Raw genomic sequence first — 18,122 nt, 5'->3', positions numbered from 1 at the left:
GCACTGGTCCTCTGAGTGGCCAACATGCTTGCAGGCTGAACATTATTGTGGGATCTTATCCTACCTCACCTGCAAAATCACATCTTTTCCCCCGAGTCGCAATATGTATTTCTCTGGGACATGCTTTGAAATGTTTATCTCAATGCAAATGCGTGGATATGACAATCGTGCATGTGTGATAGTGTTATGATAAATCTGAGTGGGTTCACCGAACAATTTACCAATGGAAAATAACATAGATTCCTCAAATAGATGGATGGGTAATGCATGCAAATTGCACCAAACAGCAGCAATGGGAGTCTCAAAATATAGATCAAAATCGGCCGTCCATTTAAACATTCTCATCGGATGATGTTCAATAAACTATGTATTATTGTTATTAACTCCACATAAAATTTTCATATAATCATCAATCTCAGATAAGTTAATAAGGATATGCTTTGCATTAATAAAATTCCAATTTAGCGTACCTTTCAGTTTGAAGTTTGATATGGCCTTGCGAATCGAGTGGGGGCTGGAATGGAGTGTGAGAACTTTCCAATCAGGGCGAGCCCCATGCGATCTGCAAGCTCAGTATTATCACTGTCAGGTAAATGTAGGCAAGGAATATCATCTTCCTGAGATGTTGTTCCCCATTGCTTCACTTTATTGGGATCCAGGAATGGTTCATTCGACGTCTTTGGCTGCCCACCCTTAATCACATCTGCCATTGTCATATTTGCTTTCACCCAAGGGTTTGTCGTCTCATTCCCAAACCCCAGCATCAAAGGTTGATCCATTCTAGCCATCCACTCCGGGGTGAGTTCGGGGAGATCAGATGATTTTTTTAAGTTGGGTAATTTGGAAGGGACTTTTGGTTTGTGTATAGCCATGGGTGGTCGAGATTTTTGGGAGTTAGAATGCTTGTTTGGCTGGTTTTTATTGGGTGTCGAGAAGGAATCAGTCAAAATGCTTTGGGCGGTTTTGGAGATGAATTTGGGAGTTGGACGTTTAATGGGTTTTTGGAGTGAGGACAGACTAGTATTTAGAGCTTCTTGGGTGTGTATCTTTCGGAAATCACGTACCTTTAACTTTGATTTTTTGATTGTGGTCAACGTGGTTTTCACCCCCGGGATGGATGCTAGGATCAATTCAATGTTCTCCTACCAAGCTGCCGCTCTATTGAGGAGGGACCCACTACAGTTGAGATTTTGCGGCTGATCCCGTAGGAGTTCGCCACTTGGTCGTCTTCAATTTGGAGTGCCCGTGATTCCCTTAAATCACAAACCCCATGCATTCCATGATCAAATACGGCTCGGCAATCATCATTCAAGTCTTCCGAAGCATGAAAAATCACAGCAGCTCCCTTCCCTTCTTCCTCCATTAAACCCGGCGATGAAACCACCGAGTTGTAAAGTGACGCCGAGCGTGGATGCTCTCCGGCGCCATAAGGATCAGCCCCAACCACCGGCGTCAACCCTCCATCTCCGGTATCTTCTTCACCACCATCCATCCTCCGTGAAATCGCCTCTTCCACCACCACCAGATCACCGTCTGACCCAACTACCTGCCGCGCCAGCAACCCTAGTCGCCACCCCTAACCCCTCAATTCTGGTAAAACCGACCAACATCGACCACCAAGTACCCCCCAGAAGGTGTTGACACAACTAGATGAACCAGAGCCGGTCGGACTAACCTGCTCCGGCGACAAAACGAACTGGAGATCCAAAACGCGTAAACCCTACAAAAACCGCCGCCGCACACTACCGCCGCCACAGACCCCCTCCGCCCAGGCTCCCCCCACCACTCGACGTAGCCGAACCTCCCCTACCCACCCGCGAAGCAACTTCACCGGTAGGGACGACCGGTCGCCTGAAAAAAATGTGAGGACACCCGGAGGCGCACCAGAAAATTAACGACCGACGAAAAACACCTAAAACCTATCGAAACTCAAAAAGAAAGTGGTAGGAATCAAGAACAAGACACGAGGAATCCAATGAAACAAACTAGACCGAAATCCGACGGGTAGAACTCACGAAATCAACGATTTCTGCATGACAGAAATCGAAACCCTAGAGAGCATATTTCATTTTTTTTTTTACTATAACAGTTTTCATTCGGATAACCGTAGTAATTCTAAAGCTAATACGTGCAACAAACCCCGATTCTTGGAAGGGATGCATTTATTAGATAAAAGGTCGACACGGGCTCTGCCCGTTGCTACGATGATTCATGATAACTCGACGGATTGCAAGGCCCTCGTGCCGGCGACGCATCATTCAAATTTCTGCCCTATCAACTTTGGATGGTAGGATAGTAGTCTACTATGGTGGTGACGGGTGACGGAGAATTAGGGTTCGATTCCGGAGAGGGAGCCTGAGAAACGGCTACCACATCCAAGGAAGGCAGCAGGCGCGCAAATTACCCAATCCTGACACGGGGAGGTAGTGACAATAAATAACAATAGGGAGTAGTTTATATTCTTAAAATACAGTGGATTTATTTCGTCATCAACTATTTTATACACATATAAAATGAATGCTTTAGAAAAAATATCTAAGAATGCCATTATATATAATTGAAATTGAAATTTATGTTATAATTTTTTATATCCACGTAATGAAATTTTTTATATTTAGTCTTAAACTTTAGAGTTGAAATGATACAACATTCATATAACTACTACATCTAAAAACGTGCGTTATATAAACACACATTTTGCAACTAGTTCACTCTCAGTTCAAAAAAGCAGGTTAGGTCACGTAATCAAATTAAAGCATACCTAATAATCAAGAAATTATTGGAGGTATCAAATATCATCTCCATCTTGTTACATGTTGCTTTCGTTAAGCTAATTTGACATTGCCGCCAACTTCAAATCCACTTGTAATTAGGAATCCAAATAATGCAAACAAAATAGTTATACACGTTACGTCTCAGAAATCATTTATGGGCGGTGATTAGTGATTACTATTTTGGGATAGTGAGTGACATTTATTAATAATGAATAATGAGAGAATAAAAATGTGGGGATGGAGAATAGCCTCCGAAAAAATCGTGGGAAACACAAAAATATTGTGTTGTTAATGGAAAAAATGTAGGGAAAAAGGAGAAAGGGAGAGTTGGTCCTATAATCTCTCTAGAATAACCCGTTGCATGCATATGCATATGCACATGCATATCTCTCAAGAGACCCTTTACCCCCAAAGACTACCTTGTAAGTTTCGTCGTTAGAAAAAGAATTCATACAATGGGCAGCTGCTGCTCCCGGGGCTCCGAAGAAGATGCTCCGGCAGAGCCAAACACAGAGGGAGCAGCCACCGCCACTGCCACCACCCCGCCACGGTCCCAGGGTGCATCCAAGAACGCCCCCGTGGGCCCCGTCCTGGGCCGCCCCATGGAGGACGTGCACAACACGTACACCATGGGGAAGGAGCTGGGCCGCGGCCAGTTTGGCGTGACCCACCTCTGCACGGACAAGCACACGGGCGAGCAGTTTGCGTGCAAGACCATCGCCAAGCGCAAGCTGGCCAACAACGAGGACGTGGAGGATGTCCGACGAGAGGTGCAGATCATGCACCATCTCACCGGACAGCCCAACATCGTCCAGCTCAAGGGCGCATACGAGGACAAGCACTCTGTGAACCTCGTCATGGAGCTCTGCGCTGGCGGTGAGCTCTTCGACCGCATCATCTCCAAGGGGCATTACACCGAACGCGCCGCTGCCTCCCTCCTCCGCACCATCGTCCAGATTGTCCACACCTGCCATTCCATGGGGGTCATCCACAGGGACCTCAAGCCCGAAAACTTCCTATTACAGAGCAAGGATGAGGATGCCCCCCTCAAGGCCACTGACTTCGGCCTCTCCGTCTTCTACAAAGAAGGCCAGGTCTTCAAAGACATCGTTGGCAGCGCCTATTACATCGCGCCTGAGGTTCTCAAGCGAAGATACGGCCCTGAGGCCGACATTTGGAGCGTTGGCGTAATGCTCTACATTCTTCTATCCGGAGTTCCCCCTTTCTGGGCAGGTCAGTTGATAACTATTTGCTGATTGATAACTATGCCTGTCAACACGAAGACATTTTGACAGGTTCTAAAGCATATAATCTCATCATAATATACACATTACAGAGTCGGAGAATGGAATCTTCAACGCCATTCTACGAAGTCACGTTGATTTCAGCTGCGATCCATGGCCTAACATTTCCAATGGAGCAAAGGACCTTATCAAGAAGATGTTGAATCCAGATCCCAAGCAACGCCTTTCAGCATTCCAAGTGCTAAGTATGTATATACATATATTCTTGCCCTGCATTCCAACTATACAGCATTCATAATTAATAACGCGTCGTCTGTCTTAATTTCAAGATCATCCATGGATCAAGGAGGATGGAGAGGCTCCCGATACTCCACTAGACAATGCGGTTCTCGACAGACTAAAGCAGTTCAAGGCCATGAACCAGTTCAAGAAAGTCGCGCTCCGGGTAATCATATTTAAGTGTCAAATCATACTCAAATCTCTACTGATGTACCGTTCTTGGATGAGCAGGTCATCGCGGGCTGCCTGTCCGAGGAAGAAATCATGGGACTGAAACAGATGTTCAAGGGAATGGATACAGACAACAGCGGAACCATAACGCTTGAAGAGTTAAAGAAAGGATTGTCCAAGCAAGGCACAAAGCTGTCTGAATATGAAGTCCAGCAATTGATGGAAGCTGTAAGATTTTCTACCATGGTTCTTGATTTTTTTGTCATCCATCTTGACTAATTGCTAACGCCTTTCCGATTGCCAATGGACGACGACAACAGGCTGATGCTGATGGCAACGGCACCATAGACTACGAAGAATTCATTACAGCAACGATGCACATGAACAGAATGGACAGGGAAGAGCATCTCTACACAGCATTCCAATACTTTGACAAAGACAACAGCGGGTAACGTATCATGTCACGAGACTAGTTCTTTTTTTCATGCACGAACGACGAAGGGAGAAACCTAACACCTCTAAAATTGTATTGCAATAAGGTTCATCACCACAGAAGAGCTGGAGCAGGCTCTCCGTGAATTTGGCATGGATAACGGGAAGGACATAAAAGATCTCATACAAGAAAGCGATGCTGATAACGTAACTAAAGCACAAAACCTTCTTCCTCAACATCACTCTTAAATGCAACTAGTTAAATTACCTTATCTCATAATGAATATTTTGCAGGACGGGCGGATCAACTATGATGAGTTTACGGCCATGATGAGGAAAGGCAATCCAGAGGCAGCAGCGAATCCCAAGAAACGGAGAAACAGCATCTTCAGTTGATAGAGCTATGGAACATGTTGAGCTTAAAAGAGATGAAAAATAATTTTCAACTATATATATAAAGCCTCAAGCACTTTACACAGACTGTTCTACAGAATGGGAGATGATACTAATGGAACATGATCTTTTTTTACATACTTTTTCTACAACCATTGGTTGAGAGGCAAACAACGTTCCTCACATAGAATTAAAAAAACCCCATTTATACACACATATCACACTTGGCTTACGGCTCTCTCTCTAAGTTGAAAATAGAAATGGGGGAAGGGAGAGAGAGGTATGTACACATATATATATATGCATTTGTTTTTGTATGTATAGTAACCAAAACTATTTTATAGCACTCCAACTTATCTTTTATAGATAATTACATTAATTTTTGCAGATTCATAATGTTGGTTAATGAAAATTAGGATTGTGTAAAATAACTTCATAATGGCATTAAGAACAGGTTTTTGAAGCCAAGATAGCAACCATCATAAGCCAGTATATACCTAACAAACTCAAATTGATTCCATAATATTAGAATTTAGGACTGATATTCACAAGCAATCCTGGAAATCCTGACATTCACTCAAACAAAATTACACACATACATTAAATATAAGCTCTCAAGTACTTCAAGAGAAAAAGATTTATGTGCATTGTAAATAATGGGAGAGGACTAGTAACTTGTTGCTTAATACTTAATGTGAGTCTTTTGTACATTAAAATGGAAGTTTCAAGTGCAGAACCAGAAGCTCAAGTTTTGTGGATGCTGCTTCGCACCACCGGAGCTCGTAGGGAAGATAAATACTCGGCGTCCGCTCTTTCCAATCCGTCAAACAAATAGTTGAAAGGCGCCATTTTTATGTATTTTCCCCAGCCAGGAACAGCCTTCAGTTCCTCCTCCTCCCAAACGACCCTTCCTCCAGCAATTGTTACTTCCACTTTCCCCTTCAACAAATTAAGGAAACATAGCTTTTAACAACTTATGTATTCCATGACTCATAAGGTGCACCCATCATGCAGTCGAGACAGAATTACGAGAAGATTTTACCTTGCCCCTTCTTCCCTCATACACATTTGTATCCGTTCGATAGTGGTGGGATTTCGCGCTGATCTCAAAGGTTGAATTCGGGTTCAAGACTATTACGTCCGCATCTGACCCGACTAGTATAGCACCTTTTTTGGGATATATGTTAAAAATTCTGGCACTGAATGGGAGCAAAGGTTAGAACTTAGAACTTAGAGACAATTCACAACAGTTGGAGTTGATTACTGGCGAAAAGTAAGGCATACCACTCTGCGCTCGTCACCTTAACAAATTCAGTGACAGATAGTTGTCCAGATGCCTGCAAGTCCAAGATATATATAAATGCTGAAAGTTCAAGATATATATTATTAAACTATGAAAAATGGAAATAATGGCAAACATACCACCATTGTATCCCAAACCAGATGCATTCTCTCCTCAAGACCTGTAGGATAAGGATGAATCAGATGAAATAGAAAATTATCCATCTTTTAAAATGCACAAGTAATTTAGAAAATGATGGTACCATTGACTCCATTTGGTATTTTTCTAAAATCATCAATACCCATGGCTTTCTGGGTTGAGTTGAAAGTGCAGTGATCTGTTCCGACAAGCTGCAACATGTTTGAGTAATACTAAGGTAGAGTAGAAGAATTAATGACAACTATCACAGAAGTGATGATCAGAACCTTTAATAGATGATACAACATCAACATTGAAATCACATATGAATATTTTTTTAAAAGCAAACTGCAGGGCAAGATCCCACAAATATCAAGGTATTAAATATCTAAATACAAATATTTTAATTACATATCTTCTTGTTTTTTGCTAGTTGATACATATGATAATTTAAAGGGTATGCCACAAGACCAGAAGTAAGATAAGAGAAAAACAAAACCTGTAAAACCCCAGTTGAGAGAGCTGCTTGAAGAGCTTTACTATGTCCAGGTCCTCTAATAGGTGGACTCATGACATACCTGGAACAAAAGGAAATTGAAATGTCATACTATAGAAAGGTGTAGAAAAATATAATCTAATTATTTCTGGAAGAAGGAAAGTTCTTGCTTTGCTGCTGTGTGAAAATCAGAGTCCCATAGGATAGAATCATCCAGTTCTAGTCCTGAAACTACTGGCTCCCCAATAACCTTTTGACCTGCAGGTGTGAAAAAAATAATTTACTATATGTCTCTTTTGTAGATCTGATGACAATAGAGAGCATGACCAGATGAACAAGAAGGGTGAAGAATGGAAACAAAACAAAATTGACACTGAATATGAGCACACAGTTTAGCAAAACATGAAAGAGAGCAAAGTGCGCTACAAGATAAGAAAAGCAAATCGAAACATGAGGACTGAGCAACTAGGTAAAATTGAATGTGTCTGTTTCAGGTAAGGCTGAGAAAAATGACGGGAGTACTGATTTACAATATGGACTTGATGACTAAATGAGAGTAACCAAGCTGGATCACGTTTGTAAATAGCTCAGTCAAGAACATTAAGTTTCTCAAGAACTGAACAAACTAGCTGATGATTTTACGTTTGAAAGTACAACAGCATTTACATATATGTTCAACAAACCTGATTTTCTAGCTTTAGCTATTTCTTCCATTGCATCTATGCTCATCACATGGACAACATACAAAGGAGTGTTCACGAAACCAGCCAAACGAATAGCTCGGCTAGTTGCCTCACCTTCTAGCTGCACAATGGTAAAACGAATCAACTGACTCAGGACAAAATGTAGAAGTTTATTGATGCCCATGAACTAGTAATCAGCCCGACATGTAATAAGTTATTCAATCTAACATTGTGAACTATTATTAAATGATAGAACAATCTAGCCATAACCTGATGTCCTGATGCTAAATAAGTACCTCAATCCGAACTCTATAATTTTACTACTGAATTGGTGAATCCTATAAGAGTTTAATTATTAACTTTCAGAGTATCTTGTAATCTCCTCACAACCGCTAGCATGGAAAAATGAAGACTATTAAATGCCTATTGTCATATCAAACTTGTTATGCTACAAGCTACCATCTATGATCTATTTATTTTGAGGAAATCCCTGATAAAATGAATTTCCGGAAAGTGAAATTATGTATATATAGCTTGGAAGAAAACATTATGTTAGCCTTATAATTTACACTTGGCAAGCTATTCTAAATAAAACAAAAAATTATAATACTTGATAGTAGTATAATAAAACCTAAAATGGATTTACCGCTGGAGGCCTTGAAAGTGCATGACCCTCAGGACCTGTAATGCCAAGTTCTATCATTCGTTTTTGTCCTTCAAACACGGCATCTCCATTCTCTGCATGAACCATGGCTAAGGCACCAAGAGATTTACATTTTTTGAACCCCTCAAGCAGAAGTTCATCACTGATCATTAGAGAACCCTTGTAGGCCATGAAAAATTTAAAAGAATTAATTCCTGTACAGTGCAAGAAGAATGAGTTATTCAGTTTATTGAAACAGCACTTGAGTGAGAAAACAAATTGTCTTTAATGATTCAAAAGTATAACTGAATATATGGATAGGGGGCATACCTTTTTCCTTAACCATCACCTCCATTTCTCTAGAAACAGTGTCATCCCATTTTGTGATTGCCATGTGAAAACCATAATCCATGGCTGACCTTTCTGCCTTCTTTACATAAGCTTCATATCCTGCTGATAAGCTCCCATTCACGGGTATAACAAAATCAATGTGCATTGTGGTTCCACCGGCTAATGCAGCAGCCTGCCCACTGAAGAAGTCATCAATGGTCTCAGTGCCCATGAACTCCATTGCTAAGTGTGTATGTGGATCAATTCCTCCTGGCACCATCAAAGACGGACATTACAGGGATAGTAACGTTACTAGACTTTGTAGACTCTACAAGCCTCATAAATGTCAAAGCTCTTGCGTGTCCCAAGCATCGAAAGTTCACAACAAATATTAAGAGCATCATTCATTATTTCTGGTAGAGACAGCTTTATGAGCTACATTACTCAATGAACTAGCTCATATGTTACATGGAAGAGGGGTGCTGCAGCAGCGGTAATAAATTGGGGAGGGAAATCACAATGCGCATTATATTGATTGATCATGGGGAGTTGTAACATAGATAATGGAATCAGAAACTTTTAGACTCCACACCCAATATATCAAGCAACACTAATGGTAATGATTCCCACTTGATTTCATTCTTTAATATGACCACCTCGCCAAGCACCACCTAAATAAGGTATAACTAATTACATGATTCACACCACCAGCTTAAAGGAAAGCAATATATTCAGCCTTCATCGATCAGGCACAAAAGCTACTACCAAATGCACACTTGCAGAGCCGGATATTCCCTTAAAAACTCACACTAACAGAGCCAGACATTCATTTCTGATGTCAGAATATAACTAGCTCCTTGTAAGCATATCAATCCTAAACTGCTGAAAAATATTATGTGGATCATCAAAATGCTTTGGAGATACTGTCACAGCTGTCGGTTGCGATTATACCTGGCATGACATACTTGCCAATAGCATCAATAATCTTAACATCATCTGCAACCTGCAGACCCAGGCATAAACTTTCCTTATGTATTCATAAACATTAAGCAACATATCAGGGAAAACCGAGTTCTAATTAAATCTTCTCAGCCTCCGTTATAATTATTCATCCAACTTTTACAGTTAGTCATAAAAACAATCCTTGAACAGTGAAAAGTGAGTTCTAGCTTCACTTATGTAAAACAAACTTCAACTATAAAACTAGATACAAATAACTTCTATCCATAATTCCATACCAATATCCAAAATTGAAATCACATGGAGATTTAATGATGCCATTACCACGATATCCTTCTGTACTGCAGAAATGATGCCATCCTCAATATATACATCAGAAACCTCTTTATGGTGAGCGTTCACTACAGTTCCCCCCTTAATCAATATCTTCGACGCAGTAGCAGCAGCTCCACACGCCAATTTGCCATACTCAGCCCCAGCATCACAGAACTACACAATTCAATATCACAGAAAGAAGAAAATTAAAGATAAACGAAGATAGATATATCAAATTACAAAACCTAAGATGATCGGTAGCCAAATTTTGAAATCCAAATAAACCTGATTGCTAGATCCACGTAACGGCGAGATGAGTGAAAGGAAGAGGATGATGAGGAGATGAGGTGAAGGAGCTCTTTGAGCAAGAGAAGAGTCCATTTTTGGTTGTTTACGAAACTTGATTTTCCGATATGGCAATGGAAATCTGCTACCAGTTTGACTTGTTGAGAATGACGATCTTCATGGTTTGAAGTTAGTGTGGACTTTCAGCATTCGCGATTACTTATTTTTAAACGGATAAATTGCCCAAAACATCGAAATCATATCATTTTTTAACTGTTTTCCAGTACTCTCTCCGTCCCATAAAGATTGTCTCACTTTGGTCACGGGTTTTAAGAAACGTAATAAAAAGTGAATTGAAAAAGTTAGTGGAACGTGTGTCCTATTTTTATATATTAGTTTTATAATAAAACGTAAGTAGGAATGAGTTATGAAATGTGGAGTCCACTACCAAATATTAGAGATTTACAATAATATTATACTAACTAGATAAAATTTAATTAAATCTAATTCATTGAAATTTTGAACTATTTGTTACGGTTTTCAAATGGGGACCCATGGCGAACCAGATGCGCCTGATAGTAGTAGTACACGATCTAGTTATGGGTCACATTTTTCATAATGATATCGGCATTTACTTATCAGTTTCACATGTAACGGATGTTTTTAGAGGTATACATGTATATGGAAATGATTTGGAGCAAACAATTGACAGTTTTCTAGCACAAAAACAGCCATATTCCAAAACAAAACCAATCATTTTCTATAATGATTTTGAATTTCTTTTTTGTTTTTTATTCAAAAATTTATACTCCAATTTAAACAGAGAATCGGCTTTAGATTCGAAACCTAACCATAATCACCAAAAACCGGCAGGTTTGAATGGAACCAAAACCACCGATTCTAGTTCAGCAATTTTAATTGTGAGAAAGCTTGGGGTCGAATACAGTTCAACCAAGATTGAGACCCTAATCGATGATTTCACAACTTAATCGCCGTTTTTTGAACTGAAGGCATGTCTAGCTTCAACTCTAAGATATAAAACAATGTCATATAATTATATGATATGCATCCGATTATTATGTCAAAAACTCAATAATGTGCTAGTGATGTTTTGTGGTAAAATTGTTGAAACAATATGGTTATTTTTTTATTTCCCAAAAATCCTTAATAACTTTGAGTCAATTATCAGATTTCAAAATTGGAGTATCAGGTGTTCAGGGATAAAGATCAATTAATCTGTTTTATATCAATATCACATTACAATTTAAATTTATTAATATTATAGTAAGAATGTCAAAAATACTACCCAAAAAAATTAATTAATTAAAATTGGGGTGAGAGAGGCTCGAACTCTCGACCTCAGGATTACTCAGAAGCTATGAGACCTACGCGCTAGCCAACTGCGCCACCACCCCTTGTTGATGAGATAGATATAATTTAGTTTAATAACTAATTGAAAGTCTGTCGAATGCAATTAAGCTATATATTGTGTGTGAGGCAAAATGCTTATTACTACGTACCATCAAGCTTGACTAAGTATATCCTCGGTTTTAATTTTTTTTTTTACATAAACATCATGTAAAATTATGAGTAAAAGATCAGTAAATCAACTTCATTTTATGATAAATTAATAAAAAAACATAACGTAATTCGAAGACAAATTCTGCAACAATATGTACATACATATGAGTAAAAAGATTAGTTATTACGATGAAGTTATGATAGATCCATGATTTTGATCAAATATTCTACGATGAAATCTAAAATATCCTGCAGGAGTCACCTGATGCGTACTTGATCCGTGTAAAAATCATATCGACATAATGCACTTAAGTGTAATCTATTTCTAAATAGTACTCCTACTAAATAGATCAATTCAATCAATATGAAGAAAACTTTAATTTGAGCTCAAAATATTGTCAATCAATTTTGGCTTGCCCAAATTCTAAACTTAAAACTTTTTTTTAATTTCAGGTAAGTAAACTTGATTCAAATACGCACGATGGGTGCAACAATGAGATACAGACTCAATTTCTTTAACCTAAACAACTTCTAAAGGGGTTACATTTGAAATAAAAAAACCAACAACCATGTTGATCTATAACCAATCAAGCTTCATCGCACCTTAACATATTCTTGAACACAATTTTATTATATTGAAACATCAACAATATGTCAATGACACATCCATATGTTGTTGTATATATTTATTTGTATTTTAATTCATATAAATTTTAGTCCAATTAAAAAATAGTGTCCGCACAATTTTGAAAAAGGTCACCAACTCCTAAAAATAAAGTCTGAAGTTTCCTGCTGAGAGAGCAGTGTAAGTCGCAATTAAGAAATTATACTAGATGGATGCATTATACATATTTAAATATGAATTATTTTAGATTGTAGAATATATCACCGAATATCATGCTCTAAGAGCAGCCAAGTCTGACGTTGCACGTGGTAATGGTAAGACAATAGTCATGAATCACATAGTGATTGGAATTGAATGAGATGGCCTCAATCAAGTACTGTATGTTATAAATTTAATAATTGATTAATTAACTTTTTAATATCACAGCCAGATACCTATTCATGATTTTTGAGTTAAAAATGCAAGTTGTATGATAAATAATTTCATACTTAACACTCACAAGGGTGGATCCGAATCCTATGAGTTGGAAAGTGCACAATAGAATAGAAAAACGCCACTTTTCTTGACTGGACGTTGTTAGTTTACAAACCCCATCCTATATCGGATGTTGAAGGTAAGTTGGAAGATATATAGAATTGCTATTCAATCCAATTTGCTGAGGTTTGAGGTCTTTTGGGAGTGATCTAAAAACAAATCCGTGCGGGCTTGACCCAAAATGGTCAATATCAAACTAATGTTGCAGTCGACGATCCTAACAAGTGGTTCCAGAGCTCATGTGACTTTGGGTCGGGCCCGGATGAGCCCCAGTTAGGGTCCGGCCCAGAAAGACTCGAGTTAGAGTGGAGTCCTGGATGACCCAAGGGCCAGGGCTGGAACGACCCATTTTCTTGTTGCAATCGACAATCCTAACAAGTGGTATTAGAGTTTAGAGCCCATGTGGCTTTGGGTCGGGCCTGAGTATGAGCTCCGGTTAAGGTCGGGCACGGAAGGACTCGAGTTAGAGCCGGGCCCTAGATGACCCAGGACGGGCTTGACCCAAAGCGGACAATATCAAACTGCTGTTGCAATAGACGATCCTAACGGACGCTGCTGCTTCACCTTCCAACTTCTCATCCGCCGCAGCCATCGCTTCCATCTCCGTTTCCGACATCAAATTTTACTAGTGCGCGCCACAGCTGATTTTTAGTTTTACATTTACAGTTTCCAATTTTGGTCCGTTTCACATTTAATTGCTCCACTTTATTTTTATCATTTTTAGTAATAAACCTCTCGTGGTCATGTGAGAGCTGGACACATATTGTAAAAAGAGGTTACTCCAACTATTTAATTTTGTATCAAAGCTGACAATTACTTTACACTTAATTACACCCCTATGCAACTAAACCAATTGAATTGAATACAATAAAAACTAACATTACATATTATAATCACCAATGTTAGGAATTGGAGTCAAGTAGTAGCAGTAACAGTTGCCGTAGCAGAGGGTTGAGTTTGCACAAAGAAAGCAGCACGAGCAGCAGTAGTGACATAAACCAGCAGCCCCGACCCCACAAACACCACCAGCACCACCACCGCGTAAACCGGCTTCCCCCCGCACGACAGCGACCCCAATTTCACCCTTATAAAATCCACGATCGACGCCGTCAGGAACGTGCACCCGAGGACCGACCCCACCGCGGAGGCGAAGAGGCAGTACTTGAGGTGGTCCACGTTTATGGTCGCCCTGTGCGGATCGGTGGGGTCCATGTTGTTGCGCAGGTTGATCTGCAGCTTCAGGCTCTGCGCCACGAGCGACGAGAACAGGAAGAAGCTGAACGACGCCACTTCGAACACGATCAGCCTCCTCACCGTCTCCCCGCTCGTGGTGCACGCCGCGCTTGACACGGTGGTGGCGTTCTCCGGGACGGTCATGGAGAACCCGATGAACATCGCCATCGTGAAGAGCGAGTTCGCGCTCACTATGCCGTCCAGGGCCGTCACGTGGATGCTCGTGTTCTTCCCATTGTCGGCCGCGGCCGGGGCCACCGGGGTGCTATTTTTATTCTCTTGCATTTCCAATCTGAGTGCAGCTATTGAATTAGTTTCTGCAGTAAACGTTGACTATGCTGAAAACGTTATAGTATAAAATTCTAGGGTTTTATTTTCCCTTATTAATAATCAATGTTTTTGTTTTGAATATAATTTGTAATTAATCATAATATTTACGTTTTCAAGAAACTAGAGTTTTTTCTAATAACTATAAATCAGTTCAGTCATTCTATATACGTTTCTACAATTATATATAGAGAGAGAATATTATGATTACCCGTTTGAAGTGGGATCATCGGAGACATGGACGATGGTGAGGCGCCTTTTGCTCATTTTTTGTAACTTAGTAGTATTTCAATTGGGTTATACTTTCAACTTTCAACTATACGTGACTATTTATATAGGACAAGGTTTGGTTTAGTTTAGGATTGGACAAACATGTCTTTCTTGGAAATAATCATTTTAGAAATGATGACCAAGTCTTGGTCTTTTAAATAAAAGTTACTACTACTTTTACTTTAGCTTTCGGCGTTACTGTTCTTTTTAATTAATTACACAAATTAGGCATGACTAAACTATATCTCTTCTTATTAACCGCGTAGGAATTATGTACATCAGCTCATTGCTCTTAATTTGAACACGTTCCTGCATTTTATGTTATAATAGTTCCATGCGTCCGTGATTAATTGTTCTACTTTAACTTTACTCAGAGTTTTAAGAAATGCTCACTCTGTTTTAAGAAAGGGTGGTGCTAAATGGCCATATTATGGCCAGCCATAATATTAAAAAATTATTAAAATTTCTGTGCATTTAATGCTAAATGGATGAAATTTATGCATCTAGAGAGTTGCAATTTTTAAAGACTAATATGCCCTTATATATTAAATACTTATCAAATCTATTTATACAAAAAATATATCTAAAAAATATCAAATCTAGACACCCCACTCATCGGCTCCTTCTTTTTTTCTTTACTTATTAATGTTATCCTTCATTCTATCTTTTCAGATTGTTCATTTATTAAAAATATATTACACCATATAGTTGTAGCACCTATTATAATCTTAAAATTTATATCATAGTAGTAAATAACTAAATAGTACTGCATTAATTAATAATATTGTGATAACATGCAGTCATTTGTATTTCATTGAGACTATTAATTTATAACAACTCAAAATATTATAATATGTCAAACATTATAATCCCTAATATTAAAAATTCTAATAACGATTTATAGTATATAAATTAATAATATCAAGGGTTGAAAATAAAACATTATTAATCTTAAAATGTTACTATATCACATGATAATATAAAATTTGACAAATGTATAAGTTAATAGTATATTATTACGACATTATAATTGAACATTTAGATTTTTTTATGTATACACAATATGCAGTGTCAATTTTTACATGTATAGTATGATCCTACATTTGTGATAATACTATAGATTAATTATCAATGATAATTGTATTATCAATAATTATAATTCTGTTAACATTTTGTTATATTATATAACTATAGTATGATATTTTATAATTTAATAATATGCTTAATCTACTTATAATTAAATTTTATTTATTTCTAATTGATCTTTAATGCAACTAAAGATTAATTATTTCGATCGTATAATTTGATATTCAAATTAATTTTCATTCATTTAAGTAATTTAGATCCTGAGTAGATTTTCGATTTAATTGGGTGTCATCTAGTATTAGATTAGATTGGAGATTTGAATTGATCTTCAATTTAACGAAGAATTTTTATTGGTCTTAGATTTATTTAATAATTTAGCATCAAATATTTTTAAGTATTAAATAACACCACAATGTAAAATCAAAGAAAAACATAAAAATAAAAATAAATGACGCTAAAGAGAAAAAAAATACACGTAAAAGATGAAAAATAGAATGTTTAATTGATTTTAAATGGTATCATAATATAGCATATAATAATGATATAAAGCTACTCATATACCATTACGGCCAAACTCCTATAAGTAGTACAATGACCTTTAAATGTATTTTGCATTTAAACTTTATCCATGTTATCTATATAAGTCTATATTATTACTATTATATGTTATTATTAGTATTATTAGCAAGTTTAGTTATTGGTGTGTAAGTTGAATTATGTCATATAATAGTTTTTCTTGCAATAATATGATAATTATATAATAATAGTTATTTTTTGCAATGTAACAAATTAAATTATTTTACATAATAAAGTAGCATCTAAAATACACAATAATTTATAATATTAATATGTGACTTATATTTACAGTTTAGAAGACATGATCCAATTCTAATACAATATAGAAGTATACTTTATATGATATGCAATACAATTATATAACTTTGCACATTCACGAAAATTGATTACCAAATTAGAATAGCTAGGAGTAACATTATATTTAAGATTAGTTGATCTTATTAAACTAGATCATAAAATATATATGCAAGCATATATACTACTTATTACCACAATTTATTTATGATATATTGTGATGTCTCTTAGTTAATAGGTATAATATGATTATTTCCAATACAACATACATATAATTTGACGTAAATTGTGCATACGTTGTGCATACATTATTATGGAGAGATAATGTTGTAAATGTAAATTTGAAGTAAAAAATTGAGAAAAGGGTAATTAAGTAAAATTATCCTAGCACTAACTATTACTATTAATTTATTGCATTGACTTTTATAATTATTTACAAAATTTCCATTGTGTGGCTAGCCACATTATGGCTCCATAGCATTACTCTTTAAGAAATGCTCACTCTGTCTGTAATTAAGAGCCATAGCTTACTATTTTAGTCTATCAGAGTCTTGATCCACTTTACTATAAACTAATGAGTAAGGAAAACAAAGCGGAAGGTGAGAACCGGCCGCCGCATCTCCTATGATGGTGCATGAATTTATGGTGGGGTTCTAGGCTGGCCGCAGCGTAGACACTGCCTCTTTTGCAGAACTCACTCAGGCGGGCCTCCCACGACCCACATAAAAAATGGTAAATATGACTCATATTCCACTAACTCATTTCACTCGCATTTAATTTTATTACAAAACATTATACTATATAAAAAATTGGACTCACATTCCGTGTATTTTTCCGCCCACTTTTTCTTTATATTTCGGAAAATCCGTGTCGAACTCAATTGAATTCCTAATTGTTAACAGAGGGAGTATAAAGGAATACTAGTGAGAAAAAAATTAGTGAGATGTATAGAATAGGAGTGAGAGAATAAGTTCAATGTGAAGTTCTTTTGTCAAAAATACTAAAAGGAAAATGAGACAGTTATTTGTGAGTGAATGCAAAAGAAAATACTACTTGTATGAGACAATTAATCGCAAACAGATGAATTATTATTTTATTTCAAATTTCAAAGTAATTATGTGAGTTAACATACCTATCAATTTTAGAACAAATCTTGTTCTCTTACCTAACTTTTAAACTAGTCATTTGATCAAGTTAATATGTTCGTGTAAATAATGTTTTGCTTTAATTT

At 37.4% G+C, this 18,122-nt stretch overlaps 3 protein-coding genes and 2 non-coding genes across 6 annotated transcripts; 2 read left to right on the top strand and 3 right to left on the bottom strand.

Annotated features, from left to right (window-relative positions):
- The first annotated feature begins 3,006 nt into the window (after positions 1-3,006).
- On the top strand, positions 3,007-5,656 carry LOC121751715 (calcium-dependent protein kinase 34). Its single transcript, XM_042146513.1, has 7 exons — positions 3,007-4,007; positions 4,111-4,263; positions 4,348-4,463; positions 4,529-4,696; positions 4,789-4,916; positions 5,008-5,107; positions 5,195-5,656. Exons 1-7 carry the CDS (start codon positions 3,230-3,232, stop codon positions 5,294-5,296), a joined length of 1,545 nt encoding a protein of 514 aa, XP_042002447.1. The 5' UTR covers positions 3,007-3,229; the 3' UTR covers positions 5,297-5,656.
- A 131-nt stretch (positions 5,657-5,787) lies between these two features.
- On the bottom strand, positions 5,788-10,636 carry LOC121751714 (dihydropyrimidinase-like). The gene is made up of 13 exons (XM_042146512.1): positions 10,426-10,636; positions 10,150-10,314; positions 9,817-9,868; positions 8,866-9,135; positions 8,539-8,750; positions 7,893-8,013; positions 7,380-7,467; positions 7,213-7,291; positions 6,838-6,925; positions 6,716-6,756; positions 6,578-6,630; positions 6,336-6,492; positions 5,788-6,232 (listed from the first exon to the last, which is right to left on the bottom strand). The coding sequence occupies exons 1-13, from the start codon at positions 10,519-10,521 to the stop codon at positions 6,038-6,040; spliced, it is 1,617 nt and encodes a 538-aa protein (XP_042002446.1). The 5' UTR covers positions 10,522-10,636; the 3' UTR covers positions 5,788-6,037.
- Positions 10,637-11,755: 1,119 nt separating this feature from the next.
- On the bottom strand, positions 11,756-11,840 carry TRNAM-CAU. The gene is given in 2 exon segments: positions 11,756-11,791; positions 11,803-11,840. It is a non-coding gene; the product is annotated as a tRNA-Met (tRNA).
- A 2,028-nt stretch (positions 11,841-13,868) lies between these two features.
- On the bottom strand, positions 13,869-15,031 carry LOC121751182. 2 transcript variants are annotated; one of them, XM_042145898.1, is made up of 2 exons: positions 14,877-15,031; positions 13,869-14,630 (listed from the first exon to the last, which is right to left on the bottom strand). In XM_042145898.1, exons 1-2 carry the CDS (start codon positions 14,930-14,932, stop codon positions 14,021-14,023), a joined length of 666 nt encoding a protein of 221 aa, XP_042001832.1. In that variant the 5' UTR covers positions 14,933-15,031; the 3' UTR covers positions 13,869-14,020. The 2 variants fall into 2 exon arrangements, with proteins under 2 accessions (XP_042001832.1, XP_042001833.1); XM_042145899.1 differs by having other exon boundaries at positions 13,869-14,655; positions 14,877-15,021.
- Positions 15,032-17,452: 2,421 nt separating this feature from the next.
- Positions 17,453-17,606, top strand: LOC121753440. Its single transcript, XR_006040418.1, has one exon. It is a non-coding gene; the product is annotated as a U12 minor spliceosomal RNA (small nuclear RNA).
- The last annotated feature ends 516 nt before the right edge of the window (positions 17,607-18,122 follow it).

The sequence above is a fragment of the Salvia splendens genome, chromosome 10 (assembly GCF_004379255.2).
Source record: "Salvia splendens isolate huo1 chromosome 10, SspV2, whole genome shotgun sequence".
Lineage (NCBI taxonomy): Eukaryota > Viridiplantae > Streptophyta > Magnoliopsida > Lamiales > Lamiaceae > Salvia > Salvia splendens.
This window is presented reverse-complemented; position numbering and strand designations above follow the sequence as displayed.

Coding starts and splice junctions, on each gene's coding strand:
- LOC121751715 (XM_042146513.1), top strand. CDS start 3,230: ATGGGCAGCTGCTGCTCCCGGGGCTCCGAAGAAGATGCTCCGGCAGAG. Junction 4,008..4,110: donor AGTTCCCCCTTTCTGGGCAG/GTCAGTTGATAA, acceptor TACACATTACAG/AGTCGGAGAATGGAATCTTC. Junction 4,464..4,528: donor TCAAGAAAGTCGCGCTCCGG/GTAATCATATTT, acceptor TTGGATGAGCAG/GTCATCGCGGGCTGCCTGTC.
- LOC121751714 (XM_042146512.1), bottom strand. CDS start 10,521: ATGGACTCTTCTCTTGCTCAAAGAGCTCCTTCACCTCATCTCCTCATC. Junction 7,468..7,892: donor AGCTAAAGCTAGAAAATCAG/GTTTGTTGAACA, acceptor TCACACCTGCAG/GTCAAAAGGTTATTGGGGAG. Junction 6,631..6,715: donor TGGTTTGGGATACAATGGTG/GTATGTTTGCCA, acceptor TTGGACTTGCAG/GCATCTGGACAACTATCTGT.
- LOC121751182 (XM_042145898.1), bottom strand. CDS start 14,932: ATGAGCAAAAGGCGCCTCACCATCGTCCATGTCTCCGATGATCCCACT. Junction 14,631..14,876: donor GATGATCCCACTTCAAACGG/GTAATCATAATA, acceptor AGCTGCACTCAG/ATTGGAAATGCAAGAGAATA.